General features: G+C 38.5%; 1 protein-coding gene across 2 annotated transcripts in view; it reads right to left on the bottom strand.

The window, feature by feature from the left end:
- Positions 1 to 12,642, bottom strand: part of Hecw2 (HECT, C2 and WW domain containing E3 ubiquitin protein ligase 2) — a 373,687-nt gene that overhangs the window by 226,432 nt on the left and 134,613 nt on the right. For both annotated transcript variants that reach the window (XM_047544667.1, XM_047544666.1), the window contains exon 2: positions 246 to 572. In XM_047544667.1, coding sequence (XP_047400623.1) covers positions 246 to 537 — 292 coding nt within the window. In that variant the 5' untranslated portion in view covers positions 538 to 572. The remainder of the gene's footprint in view (positions 1 to 245; positions 573 to 12,642) is intronic.

A 12,642-nucleotide genomic window follows, 5' to 3' on the forward strand; every position in this document is an offset into this window, starting at 1 on the left:
GAAAGTTTTAAAAAGAAAATTCTATAACATCTGCAGGTTCTGGCATTTAATTTGGTGAAATGTATCCACAAAATTCATATAAGCAAAGGTATTGTTGACTCTCCTCCTGAAGAAGGAAAATTCCCAGAATCTGCTGTGTCTATTTGTGTGTGTGAATTTTCTTCCAGGAGAAAATATAGAATGGTATAATGACAGAGAACAATCTATGCTCAGAATCACACACATGTCCATTTCCTCGGACTCACCTATATGATAAAGTCCAATCCAATCGCTGGGGTCCACCTCCTCTTTAATGTCCCAGAAGATAATGAGGTTCTGGGCTTGTCCCAGTGTGTACTCGTACATGCTGGCAGTCAAGCTGGAGCGGCTCTCGGAAGTCACCAGGTCCGTGTCGCTGTTGGCTCGCTGCAGGGTCATGTTCTCCGGCATGGAGCTCTGTGCAGCAAGACTCTGCAGGTTCTCTGGGCTCAATGTGTACCGCATCTGGGGATTTCGACGCCGCACAAAAAGCAGATGCTCCCGGGCTGAGCTAGCCATCTCGTCTGTCTCTCTGAGTTTGGCTCCCTACAAAGCTGCAACAGACAGACAAGCATAAGACATTAGTGCTACAATGTGAAGAATTAGGTTTAAGCTTCCCAGACATAAAATCCTTGAAGAGTGTTTATTAAAATCTGACCACGCAGTAATCTTCTGCTGCCAAAATAAAACCTATTATTCTACTGTCAACTGATGGTATCAGAAATAACTTTCATAGACTGAGGTCACATGGCAGCAAAGGCTATCACACACCTGTGGCCCTGTATTTCACCTGGCACAGCTTCCCCCAAGTGGTTAAGGAGAAGGCATTTCTTTACCACTCCTTTTAAGTCTATCCTTTCTTGAACACTCCACCTGCAGAATGGCATCCTCTTTTCATTTTCCATCCCACACGCATGTTATTTATTTTCTGCTGCAATTAAATTTTAAAACGGCAAGATGGAAATTTCTGACACATGCTAAATACAGTCGACATACCACTGAGTACAAGTGCACTTACTCAGTTTCCTTATCATGACTGTAATCCACTGAAATTGTTTTTAGGAGTTTGATCAGATGCCACCTCTTCACTTAAATACAGGAGCATGATATTTAAATCTGTAACACCCCAAAGTTCTCCAACTCTCCTCTCTTGATTTTTCTCAATAGCAAATGACTTGCTTATTTATTTGACTATTATTTCCTTCCCCCAAGAAGAATGTAAGCTTCAGGAAAGCAGTAATTTATTTGTGTGTGTGTGTGTGTGTGTGTGTGTGTGTGTGTGTGTGTTCTATGAAATCTCCAGTGTCTACTGGAGGTGTTGAAAAACATCTGTTAAGTGAACAGATGATGGAATGGTGAGCATCTTTCTCCTAGACACTCCATGGCCTTGACTTACATCACGAGTCTCCTTTCTGAACCTGCCTCTTGCATCTTGATTCTTTGGCTGGGCTATACATTTCCACCACCTGAATCATAATAAGCTATTTCCTTTGGTTCCTATTTGACCTCCTTTAAAGAAACAGAGACATTCCTGTTGGGACTTAGATACCTCTTATTGTCACCAAGTCTCATCCTACAGTACTTCCAGATGCTGACAGAGACATGTCCAAGACCTGTACTTTCATCCAGTACATTCAAGATTCTGGCCCAAGTGCTTTTCTTGTTTGCCAATGGATTCACACCACGTCACCCAGAGCCTACTCGCTTTACATAGAAGGACTATGGTTCTCTTTACACTATCCCTTTCAGAACTACATAATACACTAATGCATTTGTGGACTAACATTTCTTAAGTATCCTTAGTATGTGTTGCCATCTTTGATATATTATACTTCATTTAAAGTCAAACCTTATTGAGTTTTGGGAAGTTTGCAGGAGCTCCAATTTAACAGTTAGCCTTGGGTACGATATTTACATTAGAACTAACAATCTTGGATGCTGAGTCTGAGAAGAGGGAAAGGGAGGGCAGGTTTCCCTATTTGACCCATTTCCCCATCCATTTCACAAATGCTCTGGGTAAAGAGGACATGTTTCCATTGATAGGGTTACCATAGTTGCAAATCTATTAATCTGAGTAATTTCTACCATAAAGTTGACGTTATACATTAAGTACTATCTCTTGAATTAAAAGAACTTGGATTGATAGGCAAGATACTCTATGTAAAAAGAAAATAAAAATGAACAAGTCAATTTACCCAATTCAATGGTACTAAATCCAATATCCCTCTTCATGAAGTTAACATTTCTCTTTTCTTATATACTGTTGGTAATTCTGACAATATACCCCTTAACTATTAAACAATCTCCAACCTGTGAAACCTAAAATACAGGTCAACGTCTAATCTACTTTCATTTCAGAGGATTCCAGCAAGCCATTATTTCTTTATAAACTCAGTGAGTCAAGTACCACATCAGTTTCAGCAAGAACTATAAATAATTAACTGCTCACACATTGCAGTCTAATAAAAAATGCAGGCTGCACATAACTAAACTATTTTCCTGAGAGAAAGAAATAGGCCAGCACCTTCATAGATCAAAACCACAATAAATGAACTACTGACAATTATTCTGCTCTAGAAAGAAGTGAAAAACATATATGTACAGCCCAACTGTTTCTTTCAAAATGACCTCTATCTAAACAGAGAAACAGTTTAGCATAGGGGATAAGAGAATATGTTGGTGGATAAGAGAATAAGCTCCAAAGCTCAATTTCTGGATTTTGGTTAGGTCTCTACTACTAATTCACTCTGATTGTTGACAATTTATTGTAACCACATGTGGTCGGTGGCTCCTAAACGACACAGACAGATCCAAACGATGGACATGCCCCCAGCTTTCAAAATGGCTTGATTCCCTTTGAACTCACTGCCATCAGAAAGGCCCTCAGTGTGGCTAAGAGAAAAATATCATTGAACCAGCTGTCAATGATGTGTGAATAACCCAGAATTCCTGAATCCTTCGGGGGATTCTGTTTTTGCATTTCAGCATAAAGATGCCTCTTCGGCCAAATCTCTCACTGAAGGAATCATTTAATCCTGTTAGAAGAAAGCACCCACCTGAGGAAAGGGTTTTCTAGGTAAAGACTGGAGAACAGGTGAGTTGAAACGTCCCAGAAATTCTCATGATCTCTCTGAGCTTCTTTTCTTCTACATTGAAGCTGTGCAGCCTTCGAAAGCAGAAGCAGAGCTGCTGTGGGGTTTGTGTGTGTCAGGGCCAACAAGATGAAGGGATAAAAGGACAGGGGCTACCTGTATGCTTCCTTAACACTCAATGGCACTTACTCCAAGTGATTTACAATATGTTATTTATATACATAAATAACCCATTTAGACAATCTCCATATACAAAGTATATAAAGAATCCAGGTTATTCGTAAGTCCTGTGTTCACAAATCAATAGTGGCATACACTTAAACTCCACCCTGACTCAATATATTTATCTACTAGTGGAGGTGACCTGAATGTATCATGTCAAATTGTTGTAAGGACTAGAAGTATCATGGGTGAAGATGTCCAGGAAAAAGTCACTATTGTCATTTTAGTAGGCAAATGATATAATTACTGAATTAATATATTATTTCATTTGGGGTAGCTCTAAGAGCTTGGAGAGAAGGACCCTTGGATGTGGAAGACAGGTAATAGAAAACAAATGCCAAAGACCAACTTTATATATTAAAGTCATTACAAGTCCTACCTAGGGCTGGATGACCCTGTACTTGAGAGAGAACACAGTCCATCCTTCCCCTGCTGTTCCTACACACAAAGGCTCCTGGCTTCCAAAGTCCAGAAATCAACTGCATTAGGTGTCACAGACCCCTCAATTGGAGCTCAAGAAGAATGGATTTTAGTGACATGAAGAGAAACTGTCAATCAGGAATAGTTCAAAGAAATAACCCAAAAACTTGGAAACAGTTTGGATATAAGGAATGAAAGTGAGAGAGAAATTAGGATTCATTTTTGCATTTTTAATATAGGTGACAACAGAATCCCAGAAACACTGACAGAACCAAAGAACAATATGGGGGGAGTTTTAAGTTAATGCAATAGATCCAAGTAAATATGTCTTGAAGACTCATCTGAGAGTGGGACTGAACTGCTAATTAATATGGGGCCAGAGATAAAACAAATATTCAGATGCATGTTTTCATTCAATAATTACCTTAATGTTGATTAAAATATCCACATGTATTCCTAAAAGGTGCACCTCATGGTTTAAAAACTTCTTTCAGATGTCTTACTTCACATAAGTTGTATCATCTTGAAAAAGAAATAACACTGGAATGTCTATGCCTAACAATGAGGAACTATGATCAAAAGTGCTTTGGAAACATTAATTTTTCCCTTATAGAAACTGTAATTTCTTAGAGTTCATGTTTCCATAGTAAATAAGGTCAAACTCCATGCAAAAAGGAGTCTGCAAAGTGTGTAAAAGTGGGGGAAAAAATCAAAGCACTCTAAGTTTCATAGTCAACATTTTAGTTTATAGGGACCTTATTCAACGCAGGTGAAGATCAGTGCTATGCAAACAACAGGGAAAGAGCAGCTGTACATTTTCTTCTACTGAAACCTATGAATGCTCAATTTGCTCTTTAGTTTCATACCTATGCCTTCTGCAATAATAAAGACATTTTTCTTCAGAAAACTATCCAGTTTCTCTGAAATTCTTTAGAAGATAAAGAAGATGGTAACAGAAACTGACTAGTATGTACTCTATTTAATAAACTAAAAGCTAGTCCTTCGGAGTTCCTTAGATAATCCAGTCCTCCCACAGTAAATCTTTGCTGTGGCTATCTATTCCATTCTCAAAGGATGCTATTTAACATGATGTAGCACTGCTTTAAAACAAAATAGCCAGAAAAAAACTCATTCTTCTAATTATGATTAGGTCTGCACTATGCTGCTCTCTCAGATAACAGACGTCTGCCTAAACAAAACCAAAACCAAAATCACTTTTCTTCCCAAGGTCAAGAGAGATTTAATTACTAAGCAAATTGTAAAACGCCATAGTATACAACTTCATGTCTGAAACCGGCAGGTTTTGTTCGGAAGATACAGGCAGGAGCAGATGACAAATACTCTAAGCAAGTGTTTTTATTTAAAATGTGTTTGCTAAAGAATCTGGAGGTGAATGTCAATTTACTAAACCTCCCCTGAAGGACAAATACAAAAAACAATGTCAGAGCATTTTTATAGACCAAGAAATGCATCCTGGACCAGATGCATAAATAATACTAAAAATAGCAACTAACATCTCTTTTAACCCTTTGAATTCCTCACAAATATATAATACACACACACACACACACACACACACACACACACACACACACCCCTGTTCAAACTCCAAGTGTTTTTTACAATATAAATGAGATGAACATAATGGGAGAAACTCTATTTACAGTCAAGAGACACTAAAGAAAACATAATTTACCTTCCATAGCAGAGATGTGAGAATCTTGGGAGCCAGAATAGGAATAGACAAGACAGTGGAACAAACCAGATATACCTTTTCTATGTACATACATGAATACACCTCAATGAATCTCCACATCAGGTACAGCTACAAGACTGGGATCCTAATTAGAATAAGTACACTCCATGTTTGTATAAATATGTCAAAATTGATTCTACCATTATGTATAACTAAAAAGAACTTAAAAAGAAAAAGTACACAAGAGCACTCAAAAAAAAAGAAAAATGCTTAATAAATCTAAAACACACACACAGACACACCCACACCCACACACACACACACACACACACACACACACACACGAACCTGTCCCCAACAAGACCAGTTGGCATCTGAGATAAGGATAGTCGACACCAAAGTCTCCATGAAAGACCCTCCCCAGGGACTTCCCCTGTGTCTATTAAGAGAAAGCTTTAGAGGGCCATTACCTAAGTGTTTGTCATAGATAATTCCATCCAACTGCTCAGATTAACTGGTAAAAGTGTGCTAGTAAAATGACTGAGAAGACCTGAAAAATTCCTTCTGTACAATCGACCAGGAAACGAGAATTTCACAGAGACCCTGGGTAGCTGTAGTAGCCCCTCACTCCCTCTTCCCAGATGGAAAAAAATATGTAAATGGAGAGGATCCCCTAAGCTGCCACCCTTAAGAAAAACCCTATTCTCCTGATACTTTTACCAAATAATATGTTTTGATCCACAACATAAAAACAAACCACTTAAAAATTTGGAAAAGGGATGTAGACAAATAATTTTAAATTCCAAAAATTGTGAATTTTAAGAGAATAAGTTTCACAGTACTCGCAGGATGTGGATTTAGCTTTAAATCACTGAACATACAACGAGAGTAACAGAGAAAATAATTAGTATTTAATTTAACTCTTTTTTAGTTTTTTTAAATTCAATAAGGTTTTTAATTCAATTCAACTTTTTTGTGGACTGCAATAAAAATTCACAAAAGAAAAAATGTACATCAATAATCATATATCAAAAACAAAACATAATTTTTGTGCCTTAAAATATAAACTTTTAAAAATAATAGGATGCAAAAATAAATAAAAATAAAAATAACCAAATGCAAGTGAAAGTTAAGAAAACAGGAACTCATATAAAGTTAAGATGACAATTTCACAAAGTTTTCTTGAGTCTTGGATATTCTCACACCCTCGGAGCCAGTGATTTGCTTCCAGGGCTACAGCCCAAGCAAAAAACAGCAATGTTCATCACAATGTTATTCCAAGCAAACAATAAGTTGAAAGAAAATAACTTTCAAACAATGGAAGAACAGCTAGATCATGACATATGTACACTATAGACTACTTTGAAGCAATGAAAAGTATATTTTTGCTGTGACATGAGAACTTACTCACCAGGACATAATGTTAAGTATCAACAGATACTGTTATATACATGATAGATTTAAATTGTCTTAAGAAGACACTTTTTCGGTAGTCTTAGATAAGGAGATTAAAAATAATTTTTTCTCCTGATACCCCTTTTTTGCAAATTTTCAACAAATAATATGTATATAACCAGAGTAAATTATTAAAAAACACACTATTGATATGAAAAGATGATTCAAACTACTCATTGCAACAAACAGTTGTCCTTCAGGAATTATTAGTTTGTTGTAAGAGGGAAAAAAAAAAAAAAAAACCGCCTCTGATAAACTAAAAAAAGGGAATTTACTAGAAGGATATTGGGTCACTTGCAGAATCAAAACAACTGGGGAAAAAATGAGCCAAAGCTCATTTGGGTTACAGGAGCCACCAGCATCAATCCACCCACACATTTATCCTCTCCCTGATACTGCTCAGGGTAGACTCCTGGGCAACAGAATCCAGGGACCTCTGGGGAAGAGGAGATGGGATCTAAATGGACAATGACCAAACTAAAGGCAGCTGGAGAGAAGGGATTCCTCACTATGAAGTGAGCTAGTAAAAAGGAAGGAAGTCAGTTGTTTAGATGAATAGAAAATTAATTCTGGATAAAAATAAAAAGAACCTACAAAACACCAACTCCACAATTACACACCCTGAAATATGTGACAGAAGAATAGAGGTCTCCAAGTATGGGAAGAACTTTCTATCTTATTAATCAACGGTTAAGGATAGGTTGTCATGACCCTTACTGAAATGATATCCGATAGCCTAGGTGTCGTTTTTTTAAACATTAATCTATACCATCAATATGGTATTAAATTAAGAAGAGCAAAACTTCGAGAAATATTTTTAAATGTCACACTAGATTAGGAAAATGAAAACCAAAATGTCACATATTTTCATAACCACTTAAAAATTCAAACCTATTTTTCAGTAGACACATGAGGAGTTTTGTGATATATAGAAGGGAAGAAGAGAGGGAGGGAGGGAGGGAGGAAGGACAGAAGAGACTTTGCTTTTATATCAACTTCTTCTGGTGGTCTGCTTGTTTATTACCAAATACTGACGGGTTGTGTGGGAGAAGCGAAATCAATTTATCTTAAATTCATCCCCTTTGAAAGATATTAAATGCTGATTCTTCATACAGAACATAAATTCCTAGTTACCGCTTGTTAAAAACTGCTAAGAAAGAACAACTGTATTTCAATGTGATTGTTCCATAAAATACTGGAGCTTTAAACACTAATAATTCTATCATGTACTTTAAAGCACAAAGAACACATTTTTTTAAAATGCAATTCTCTCTTTCCAGTCCCCTGACCACAACGGCACTAAGCCAACTCGAATCACTTCATACCTAGATCATCTCTCCTTCACAGGCTGTTCTGACCCTAATATTTCCCCCCGTCAATCCACCTACTCCCTCCTAACAGCACTTTTTCAGTGACAACCTTCCCAATCCAATACACAACACAATTAAAGGACCATGATGTACAAAGGAGCGGGGCTGGGACCATATTCAGGTAGGGTAAGCAGGCAGGCTTCTCACAGGCAGTGACCTGACTCAGCTGCTACCTGGAGGTAGCAAGCTGTTGAACAGTCCAGGTGACGGTGGCATGCATTCAAGTGGTGGCTCCAGGGCTGTGAGAGAAAGCAGAGGGGGGACCATACAAACTTCCTCCAGGCAAGCTTCTCTCTTCTGCTGCCCCTGAAAATATTTAGCACACTGAGCATTACCCAGGTCATTCTTTCTTCCTAATCCAACTCCAAGACCTAAGCAACTACTCTCTGAAGGGCACTCAATCAGAAGGTATCATTCCTACTTCTAAGTCCAGTAGCTCAGATCCTTCATCTCCCCTGCACTTCACTGTGTCTTGTATTCTCATTATGAATCGTCGTGTCTTCTCTTACCAGATGATAAGCTCTTTGAGGACAAATGAATGTTACGTTTTTCTCTTACATATTATATCCTCCTCAAATAGTGTTTTTTCAAATGAATGAATGGATGGATGGGCTAATTCCTACTAGAAAACAGTGCAAAAGAACCAATTCGACAACATGAATAAATGTTCACTTTTCCTTAGCATTAGTCACATTTGCCATCTGAAAAGGATTTTTTGATAAAGTACCTACTGTGTTTTGAAAAGCCTTTGTTTGCACTCCATCAAGAAATAAAAATCAAACTACATGGAAAGCAACTGCCCTCTTACACTGCAAGGTCAAAGTGCAAAAGTCAGTAAAAGTTAACTATCTGGAATGATCATCAGGGGTTGGAGTAGCTAAGAAAAGCCTACTGAGAAAGGTTCAGCTGGACCTACAAAGATATGAAGAGGCCATGGACGTACTGCACATCAAAGAAGGAATCCACCTCAAAAGTGACGAAAGGCAGAAATTAGCTTTCTTTGCCATTATCTGGTCCAAGCCACTATTGTCTCCTCTGAATAAACAATTTCCTCCTTCCTACATCCATACTGTATTTCTTGCTATCTAGTCTCAACAAAGCATACAGAGTGAGCTGTTCAAATCTAAGTCAGACTACAGTTGTTCTCTACCTAAAATCCTCCAGTGCCCTCTTATCTCACTCAAAAAGAGCCAAAACCCTAACAATGGTCTACAAAGCCCCAGGTGATCTGACCCCAAGTCTTCTCTGACCTCCTCCACCTATGTTCATGCTACTCTGGTTCCACTGCTGCTCCTAGATTGTTCTAGCCACACTCGACCTCAGGGTCTTTGCGTCTGCCATTCCCTCTGCTCTTCTCCTCAGTATCCACTGTGTTACTTCCTTCAGGTTTCCACCATATGGCACCTCTCAGTGGGACCTTCTCTGACCACTGGCCACCCTATGGAAAATTCTAATTGCTTCAACCCTACAAAACCCCTTTGTCCATTTTATTTTTCCTCCATAGTACTTCTCATATTCTATGTACAGCATAACATATTAGTTTGTTAACTGTCTCTCCCCACTGGGATGTATGTTTCATGAAGAAGAGGAAATGACAGACTTCGCCTCTAAGATGACTACTACATACATGGTTTCATCAGTTGAATGACTAGAACACCATTTGTTTTAGTCAGTTTTTTCACTGCTGTGATTAAATGACCTGACCAGCACAACTGTAGAGGAGGAAAAGTTTATTTGAGGGCTCACGGTTTCAGAAGTTTTAGTTCATAGGCCAGCTCCATTCCTCAGGGCTTGAGGTGAAGCAGAACATCATGGCAGAAGAGTGTGACAGAAGGAAGCAGCTCACATGATGATCAGAAAGCAAAGAGAGAGTCCACTCTCCAGATTCAAAATATATACCCCATAGCTACGCCCCCAATGAACCACTTCCTCCAGCCACACCCTACCTGCCTCCAGTTACCATTCAGTTGATCCCATCAGGGATTAATTTGCTGATTAGGTCAAGGCTATGACCCAATCATTTCTCCTCCAAACCTTCGTACATTGTCTCGCACATGAGCTTTTGGGGGACACCTCACATCCAAACCATAACACTGCACCGTTCAATTAAGTCATCAAAAAAAAATTTTTAACTTTAACACTATAGTAAGATTCATTATTGATTTCACTAGTGGAGTGGAGTGATTGTGAATAGAGGTTGCAAACACACAGGTTAAGTTTCAAAGTCTGAGATTCCCAGCCAATGTTTACCATTATGACAGAGGATAACAAAAAATATGTTAAAGCAGGGCAGGGAGGGAGGGACTGGAATCAAAAATTAAGGAATCACCTGAGGAAAGAAGTCATATGTATGTCACAAAAGTTGAGAGCCACACCTGCCTAACTGTTGAAATAAATAATAGTTATCCAAAGCTGAAAACATGTGACGCACTGTCCTACTCCAGGAATACAACCAGAGTCCATTCTCAAGGAAGTGACTACACTAGAAAAAGAATGAATACAGTTAATTAATGATTAATAAATTCCCAATTCATGAGATTCCCAATGATGCAGAGAATCATCTGGAAGAACTAAAATAAAACTTAAATGAACATCAATCATCATCAAGAGAACGAAGAAACTGTTCTTTTCAGTCTTATGATCCTACTTACTGACTACCAATATAACACTAACATTTTCAATTTTTATTTATTTAAAAAGCCTTTTTATGTAAGTAGTCATTGCCAGCTCTACTATACTAAGGGGCTGAAAGCAAAAGCAAAGAATATCACAAAATAATGAACTAAAGATTTGAAATTAATCCAACCTTTCTCCCACACGATAACAGAGTCCTTCCCTGCCAGTCACATCTCTGTCATATGCCCCAACAATAAATTGATTGCAAAGAGAAACTGCATGAACTGCTACAAGATTCAGAAATTTATAAAGATCAAACCCCTTTTCCCCCATTTACTTTTAAAATTTGGCTTCCTGATGTAAATGCATTCTCTTTGAGAGGTTTGCTTTTCTGGTATCTCCTACCTGTTCTCAGCTCCCATCCTCCATCCCCATGTTATCTCCACATGGAGCTACTAATCTTGGATTTGATTTCCAGATGAAGTCAGTGGGAGCCTTAGCTGAGACCAACTTTTAGATCATTAAATTTCACTTCTTTTCCCATATGCCATGGCTTCTTTAGGCCCCAGGATTTGACTAGCTTACCAAAGCTACATCATGTATGTCTTAGTCTGTTTTCTGTTGCTATAACAAAAAACCTGAGACCTGGCAATTAATTTTAAAAAATAGTAGTTTATTTGACTCATGGTTCTAGAGGCAGGGAAATTCAAAAGGAAGGCACCAGCACCTGCTTAACAGCTGGGGAGAGCCTTCTTGCTACATCATATCACGGCAGAGAGATTCACATGATGAGACAGAGCAAGCATGCTAGCTCAGATCTCTCTTCCCCTTCCTACAAAGTCACCAGTGCCGTCACTGAGGCCCCATCCTCATATCATTTAATCCTAATTACCTCCCAAAGGTCTAATCTCCAAAGACCACCAACAATTGGGGATTAAGTTTTCAATATATGAACTTTGGGGGGACACATGCAAGTCACATTATGTCACGTTGGTTTAATCTAGTTTCCCAAACTTTATGGAGAAAGCATAATCAACTATTTAGAGGTTTTAAAGTCAGTACCTTAAATATAGGAGCCAAGGAGCCTCCCGCTGCCAGCGCAGAGCTCCTGAACTCCTGATTTGCCTTGTTGCATTTCCACACTTTCTCATTCTCATTTTTGGTCCACCTGCTGGGAGTTTTGCAGACATGGAGAGTAATTGTTTATTTACTTGTCGTGAGTCAGAGATTTATCTTAAATCAACTTTATAAGACCATAATAGCAATTTCCCTCCTTCAAGACAGTCTTGGTGGATCTGGCAACTGATTGATGGGCAAGCATAAAAAGGGGCCCACAGCAGGCTTTGCAGATGGGAGCCCTTCCAGAGGAACTCCATAAAAACCACATTCTCTCTGCCCTTCCCTTTTCACCTACCCATTTTTTATAAGAATAATGACTCTTTGAGTGAAGTATGCCAAGTACACGAACACTTCGTTAAAGCAAAACTCTTGAGACATAAATTTTTCTGAAATAAATGGGTTTATTGAGCTGGCATACATGTAGCCAAATGCTTGATCCTTGGATCAAATTCCTGCAACTGCCAGCATCAGGGTTAGGTAGGAGCTGGAAAATGTCTGCTGGAGCAGAGTTTAGGGCATTTTTTTTTACCATGAAAATTTGGGAAAAGAAGACAAGTTGTTGATATGGAATCCACTTTGGCTATAGATAAGAGAGGTGCAATTATGGAAAACAGGAAACGCTCAGGAATAGGAG

The sequence above is a fragment of the Sciurus carolinensis genome, chromosome 3 (genome assembly GCF_902686445.1).
Source record: "Sciurus carolinensis chromosome 3, mSciCar1.2, whole genome shotgun sequence".
Taxonomy (NCBI): domain Eukaryota; kingdom Metazoa; phylum Chordata; class Mammalia; order Rodentia; family Sciuridae; genus Sciurus; species Sciurus carolinensis.